Here is an 8,245-nt window from a genome sequence, read left to right on the forward strand (position 1 = left end):
GATTCCCTTTGATTTGAAGATGTATTAGAGCAATATATGTTGAAAGCATTCACTTCTTGAGTCCTTACTGGTGCCAGCCAGACTTCCCTTAAGGTTCATTTGAAAAGACCAAGGCTAAGTCATGTCTATCTATTCAGTTCTGGCAATATCTTAGGAATAACTGATTTACCTCAGCAGAGGTAAACAGCATAGATAAAACTAATATTTTTTGACTATTAAAGCAGTAATTGGGTAGAAACCTGGAGTTACTGAATGTACTGAAAACACTTTTTGTGTTTGTTTTGTAAAGCCAGCAAACACTGCTACTACCTCTCTCTTAAAATCACCTGCAGTATTTAGTAAACATAAACAAATAGTTCCCACACTTGTCTCTTCTCCCCCTCCCCCCCCCCCCCCCCTTTTTTTTAGGTTGTCCTCAAACTCAGCATCCAAACCAAGATGTTTAGACTTTGCCTCAATTCTAAGGAAAAAAAAAAAAAATCTTTTTTTTCAATTAGGGCTGCCTCTGTTTGTTGGTAGTATTTTTTTTATCTTGTTCTCAGTTTCTTATGAAAATAGCAACTTTGCTTTTATTTTTGAGGCCTGATTCTGTAAGGTGAGGAGCTGTTCCTGAGCTATGCTGAGCTCTGCAGGCTTGCACGGAGGCATTCTGCACTCCTCAAGTCTTATGTCTTCAAGTCTTACATTAAAAGCTTAAAATATTAGTGGGCGCTGAGACACTTACTGAGTCAGTCTTCATTTTATTTGTGCTGTGTAACAGCAGCAAAATGGTTACTCAGAACCTAGATACAACAGAGAGGAGGCAGCTAATATGAGATTAATTGCTTCACATTATTAACAAGGCCTTTGTCTTTGGTTTTGCACAAAGGTATGTCAGTCTGCACCCCCTGCAGTTGTGCAGTATAAGAAGTGTTCAGCTTTTGTTTGGAAGCTTCAAGTACACAGGCTCAGAAGAAAAAAAAAAAAACTTCCCTAGAAATACGGTGTAGCTGGTTGGGATCTTTACATTCCATGTAAATAGCAAAGAATGCCTTTACAACTTTGATTGCACATTGCCCTTTCACAGTAATATCTTTGGTTTTATTTTTCTTTTAGAGGAGGGGGAGAATGGAGGTTTGTAACGGGAAATACAAGTATTACTAAATTAAAATCTGTTTGGTACCTTTCATGGCTGTGTAGAAATGGTTAGTATTTCCGCCGAAAACCAAGGGCAGTACATTTTTAATGCCTTGTGCTGTTATTAGCACACATTTTTTTTATTTTGTTACAATTATTTTTCCTATGTACAATAATTCTGATGACACTTGCATAGTAATGATGGTAACAGTGTGATAGATTATTCACAGTTGTAATGATTATGATGCCACACTTATAAATTGTGTAGGGAAAAGTATTTAAGATATTTTTTTAATGTCTTTTTGTAAAAAAATAAGGAAATTGCTATCATTTAAATAAGACAGAATTATGTTCTTACACCTTAAGGGATGCACAAGAGCAATTCTCTGTAATAATGTGGAAGTGCCCAAAGTAGATCAGACATGGAGAAGCTACATTAACATATTTGTAAAGGAAAAGTACTGTGTCTTGGCTTTTGTGGCTCTTATACCCCATAGTGCTAGTGGTTTACAGTCCCTCCATTGTCCATTACTGCAAACACGTCCAGATGAATTCAGCGTTTAATGTTAAAAATCTTATAACATGCCAGTTTGATTTGTAGCCCTTCATATCATGGAATGCTAATTAAAATCATATTTTTGCATATGTCATGCCTTTCATGTACATATGCAAATAGAGTCTATTGCCTTTCAGCTATTAGTAATTAACTTTATGAAGGACAGCTGTAATACATAATTAACAAAAATGTTTGCAAGCCCTTTTCACACTGAAAGTTGCAGCAGTAAAATTTTTGCTTATCGAGAGAACCATTTCAGTTTGAAGCTTCAGTCTGATATCTAAATTGTTTGAGAGAGTCACGTGACATAATTAAGTTGATGTTATGGTCTTAGCAGCATAAGAATGGTACTTGATAGGCTCCTATCTGTTTCATTACATATGTCACCAAAATTAAAGTAAATTATCTGCATTTTGTTTGGTAGAAACATAATGCCAGGTTTGTTGCTGCTGTTGATGCCTTGAACAATGTCTTGCCAGTTTGAACAATATTCCTACTCCAAGTGTATTTATGAACATGTGCTTCACCTTTTCCATCCCTTTTTTTCACAAGGCTATAAAATAACTAAGGCTATTAGTTTGTTTCCATGTATATCTCTTTAATTAATACAATGAAGTTTGACTAGACATAAGCAGTGATTAAAGCATCTGATCTTGCTGTATTTTTGTGTTACTCATTAAAAACAATGGAACTACTTGTATGAGGAAGGGTTGCAGGATGGGCCCATTAGGCTTAAATAAATTCAAAGGTGTAATTAAAACTGTATTAGTTTATAACATGAGAAAATGTTATTTAGGTAAAATAGACTATATTATCAGTATATTGTATAAGATGTTCTAATTTGTAAAGGGAAGCAGAAACAGGTTTTCTATTCTTTGACCAGCAATGTGTGGTTGTGATTACTTATTCGTAAGAAAAATAGCCAAGTGACTACAATCTGAAGAAAACCTGTCGTTACAGAATGGACTCCCAGAATTTAAATCATAGTCTAGCAGGGGTTTTTAAAAGTCCACCTTTAATAAAATATGCTCAAGTGCATGCTCAAAACAAAACTACTGTACTTCAAACAAACAAACAAACAAAAGGTATTAATTAAAAACAATAATTTTCCTGGGTTTTCTGTTTGTTTGATAGGGTGGCATTTGTGATGAAGAAGCATTTGAATACTCATTTACTGGGCAAGCATGGAGTTGGCACACCCAAAGAAAGGTAAATTACTTTAAAATTCTTTCTCATTTTACCTTATACAATATGTGGAGACCTTAACTGGAATATTTAGCTTACTGAAAACGAAGTCACCTGGACTTTTAGCTCAACTCCAACTACAGAGGGAGCTAACATACTGAAGTGCTCTGCCAGTGTGGTGCTTATGATATGTCTGTTGGTGTCAATAGAAAAATAGCTGTAGAAAGCAATTCTATGTAAAAGGTGTAGGATTTGCACCTTTTTGGGTGGCTTTTTGACAGATTATATTATTTTCTCAAAATTTCCATAGTTGTAACTGTTCCTCCAAGTACAAAATCAATTTTTTTTTTTTCTTGCAGACCTTGATGCTCATAGGTTTATAAAATGACTTTCCAAGATTTATGTTGGTCACTGAGGCCAAAGCCACAGAGGAATCAAAAAGAAAGTTTCCTCAGTGTTGGGCAGGAACAGAGACCTGATGTTTTGACTATTTTTAAAATGAATTTATTTTTTCAACCTGTATACAGTTACTTATTTTCAAACTTTTTTTGCGAGCAGGTTATTTTTCCTGTGGTTTAAAATGTGACTGTGTTTTACAAACTGAATGGCACTGTGTCTGTGGATAAACAGATTTTGCCTCAGATTTGTTAGGCACATTGTAGCATAGCTATTGCTATTTCATTGACTTTTTGGGGCAACTAGAAACTTGATGGTTTTTGGATAGCCAAAAGATCGCATATTCTCTTTCAGTCTGGGTAGATGGAGGTATCCTACCTGCAGGGTTCGTAGCTGGATACTTGATACTGTTTCAAGTATTACCGCCTTGTAACTCATTCTTCTGGTGTAGGCTTTCATAAATAAAGAGTATTTTCTGGTTTTGATATGAAAGAAGGGGAAAATAAATGATAGCTAGGAGCTGGAGGAGAACACTGCAAAACTCTTTCTGGGTCGTGTTCATTTCTTGTTAAAGACACTGGAAATGGTAGTCTATTAGACCCTTTCCTCACAAGTTCGTCACACTTAAATCACTGAGTGACCTAAGAGTAGCGTTTTAAATTAACACGCCATATACGCCTTATGTTTGACTAAGCACCTATTTAAGTGGTGCTTATATTTTTAATGAGGTTTCCTCTACAAAGTGCTTAACCAGAATTTCCCTAACACATGGTTATTTAAAGAGTTTCAAGATACTCTATTTCGTCTAAAATATAGAATGATGCATCAAAAACAATTACAGTTGCATCAAAGCAGATATCATATTCAAGTTTATGCTGGTTATCTTTTGTCATAGCGCAACAATTACAAAAAATGTTTTGCTCTAGTGGCTTATTTTATAACTGGAAGCATTCAATACCAATATGTTCTTTTACAAGGGGGTACTTACTGTATAATCATCATAAATACAACATAGAGAGAACTTGCGTTACCCTAGTGAATATGTGCGCAATAAAGGATACGTACAATAGATTTCCAAATACAGTATCTTAGCCTGAGAGGCATATTTTTAGCGATCATCATCTCGAAATGAATTCCTAAACAAGCAGGATATTAAATCGGTTGTTGCTGGCTTTTGTTTGCATGTTTCTTCTGAAACCCTTCTGGCTGTTCCCGTTTTCCCCATTTCTTCCCATACTCCTCAAAGGCTTTCTGACTGGCCCACCAGTGTGGCAAGAGGAGGAGGAGGAGGGGGAGGGGGGTCCCTCCCTTGCCGCCCCTCTGCGCGGTGGCAGGTTCACAGCCCTTGCAGCCCCGGCTGCCCGAGGAGCAGAGAACCCAGCTAAGGCCTGCAACCTCCCTGCCCCATCTGCTAGCGCAGGCTGCTGCAGCTTTATCCCCAGGCCAGCATAAACAAGTGATATTTGAGTGACTTCGTATTCTCTTCTTTTGAAATTTCTTCATCCATCTTTTGAATATTTCTTATCTACAATAGCTTTTTAGCTGGCACTTCAGCTTAATGTAAAGCAGCATCAAATAGTAGTGCAGAGCTACAACAACAATATAATTTTCTCTCACTGGTGATGGTGGATGTTTAAGCCACGTGATCTAGTGCAGTAAATACCAAACCACGGTTGCTTTCCTTTCCACCTTTCCCTCCCTATTATGAGAGAGTTTTATGCCTTTTAATGGGTTTAGGAACCAACGAAATCCTTCTTCAGCATGTTAAACCATCACTTTGGGTATAAAAATATTATAAATTAAGTTACATAGTTTTCTTACCTATTTAAAACATTAATGCCTTGATTATAATTTTGCAAGCTTGCTATTTTTTAATTTCTCTAGGACAATATAATCAGTTTATTCTTTATGTTTTGAATTTGATTCTGCTCTCTGATACATTGCATATTATAGCAAATACTAATAGAAGCTAGCTAAATAGGCTGTGACAATTAAATTAATAATGCATTTTATTTGCAAGTGTTTAGTCTTCATGGTTTGACTGATATATGCAAAGATGGTAATTTATTAAAAGTAAATTCATGTAATTGTACTACAGAATTTGATGGACCAAAAAAAGTTGTCAGCATGACTATCATCAAAAACAGAAAATTGAAATAAGTTCAAAAGGGTGCTTGAAAAAAATAGTTATAACCCATACACCCTGAGAAATTGGTGCCCTTCTAACAAACTTCTTAGAAAGGAATTTCTCATGACAAACATTGAGATAGTTCTGAGAGGGAGAGAAAAAATACATTTACAATTTAGTAAGCAGTACTGAACCTAGTGTGCCTTGCTCTCTCTAGCTTTCCATAACCCATAACTGTTGCTTTTTTGTATGCACAAAAGGGAGATGTTATGGAGGCTGTGGAAGTGTTTGCATGTGCAGATATAGAAAACAAGTATAATTCATAATAAGATTGCTACTAAAACATGTTTTGTTTTGAGGGTTTTTTTTTTTTTTTTTGGAAGATAACATTGATTTAAGGGGAAAATACTGTGCAGTTGAAAATCACAGAAGTTGAAAAAAATAACCTTGTAGTAAAATGTCTGCACATTTCAGCCACAAAACCCCCTATTGCCTAGTCCATTATGATCATTACCATTTAATAGCTAACTCAAAAGTGGAATGTTTTAACACAAAAATTTCTCTAAGGTATTTTTTCCTGTTATTGGAACTGTGATACTGATTTATTGTCAACTTGAATGTGTCTCAAAACTGGCATGTTATCTGCTAAGTCCAAGGCCAGTACATATTTGGTACTTCAGTGTCAGTAATCTTCATGGGACCTATAACTATATCTTATTGGCAGGATAAATCTTTGGCTACACCTTTATTGTGTCTAGGAGACAATGTAGTTGAGGACAAGGTGAATGCGTCAGTAGTGTTAATGGTGCCAAGTTCTAATTTCTGTTACATCGTTATATTACTTAAGTGTAAATTGTGGCAGAACACAGAACAAGCAGAGATGTTTCACTATTGGCTATAAGATATATGCATACACACACATAAAAATATGAGCAAGAAAATAAAAACAAAATTATGAAGTCATTCATCAGCGAGACTGAATTTTGCCACTATTAAGCACAACTCTGGATTTAGAAAATTTTCATATGAAAAATACATTTAACTATTGTTTAGATTTTTTTTTAGGACACCATTAGTATTGTACAATATGCATTTTATAGTATGTAAGACTTTGTTAACTAGAATTCTGATACATCTGTTTAAACTATTTTTTTAATATAGATTTACCACAGAAAGGCCTTTACTGACAGTTGTTTAATTACCTCATCTTCCTTATGAATTTTAAATGATGAGTTGCCTCTGAAACAACTTTTTGCATATGAGTAATCCCATTGAGTCAAATAGGATCATTCATACATATAAAGTTACTTGGAGCACAAACACTTGCTGAACTGGAATCTGTGTTACAAACCATTTTCTATAAAGGTCACTAATAATATGTTTGGTTTTTGTAAAGTTGTTCTGGCATTTTTTTGTGTGCTTTAAAAATGGGATCAATGTTACAGTGCTAGTAACATCATATGAAGATCATATGATTTTCAAATGATCTTAAGTGATTGGAAAAGCTGTGTAACGATTTGAACTTGAGAGCAACAGCTATAAGTAAATACCTATTGCTATGTAGTAGCAGTGTAAATATATTTGAGATGCTTTTTCAAATAATATTGGAAGATAGTGTACTTCTAAAATTTGTGTATTTTTTACACAACTGCTTTGAAGTAAAAAGAGGAATTTCCTAGGCGCCTGTTATTCAATGTGCTTGTGTAAGCCCATGTGAATTTTGGAATATCAAATGCTATTAACGTGTGGTATAAATATTGTAAAATATACAAGACCACATGGTATGTCATTGGAAGGCATTGTTGAGGTCTGAAAGAAAAGTAGCCAGGAAAAATGAATGGGGGTTTGATGTTCTGTATGCTCTTTAGAAAACGGTTTTGTAATAAATTGCAGTGTCCCGATATTTCCATTTTGAATGTAAAACTAGAAGTGAATGAAGTCCTTCAGTCCAACCCTGTTCTATTTAATTGAACTGTTAATCCTTCTTTTGAAACATGTTTCTTTGAGTAGAGAAATTTCTGATAGTAACTATTTGATATGCCTGGTTTGGATTATATTACCCTGTACCTTCAAAGCAAAAAGATCCAGTTGATGTTACAGCAGATTTTGGGAAAACAACTGGCAAAAGTCACAGAGTGATGTGTCATACATACATATATATATGCAATCATCTTGTAATAACTGACACATGTTCTGAAAGAATGAGTTCTGTAAGTGACTGTCTCACAGAAAGGTTTCCAGTTAGAGGCGTTGGTAGTACATACAGAAACACAGAGGAGAGGCTACCTGTAACCACTGGAGCGTAATGTGCTGGGTCTGGCCATCGTGCCTTGTCATCACCTTTTACTGCTTCTTGCAAATAATTTTGAGCTTTTCAACTGAAACCTAACATTACTAGTTTAACTGGATGGGAATGGAAAACTTACTTAATTGATTGTTTCCTGCATTTGGCTTAAAAAGGATCTTGGAGAGTTACGGAATCATTCTTTGGAAAAGCCCTAAGGAAGGAAATGTAGCTTTTCCTTGAAGTATTTACTAGTTGGAAGCTTGTGACGAGAGGAGGGGAGTGGAAAGGACTCAACGTTTTAGCACTGGTTAGGAGCTAAAGTTTTACCCAAGATCTCTGTTAAGCTTTTAGTATTTTGGAGGCTTACTTGACCTTTGAAAGCAGTATTTTCCTGTGGAGTTCAGCTCTTGGCTGGTGCTATACTGTTTCAGAGTGTGAGTGTAGGTACAGGCTCCACAGTTGCTTGCTGCCTGAGTGCTTGCCTCTGTCCGCGGCTGACCCAAGGAACATGAGGAAGCCATTAGGGTTACCTGAGCTTCCTCAGGTGCTAGAAGTAGATGATGTGCTGAAAATTCAC

At 35.6% G+C, this 8,245-nt stretch overlaps 1 protein-coding gene across 2 annotated transcripts in view; it reads left to right on the top strand.

Moving 5' to 3' along the window:
- The window catches only part of ZNF407 (zinc finger protein 407), a 328,922-nt gene that overhangs the window by 106,230 nt on the left and 214,447 nt on the right, over positions 1-8,245 (top strand). For both annotated transcript variants that reach the window (XM_050892104.1, XM_050892105.1), the window contains one exon: positions 2,807-2,881. In XM_050892104.1, the coding sequence (XP_050748061.1) occupies positions 2,807-2,881 (75 nt within the window). The remainder of the gene's footprint in view (positions 1-2,806; positions 2,882-8,245) is intronic.

The sequence above is a fragment of the Gymnogyps californianus genome, chromosome 2 (genome assembly GCF_018139145.2).
Source record: "Gymnogyps californianus isolate 813 chromosome 2, ASM1813914v2, whole genome shotgun sequence".
NCBI classification, from domain to species: Eukaryota; Metazoa; Chordata; class Aves; order Accipitriformes; family Cathartidae; genus Gymnogyps; species Gymnogyps californianus.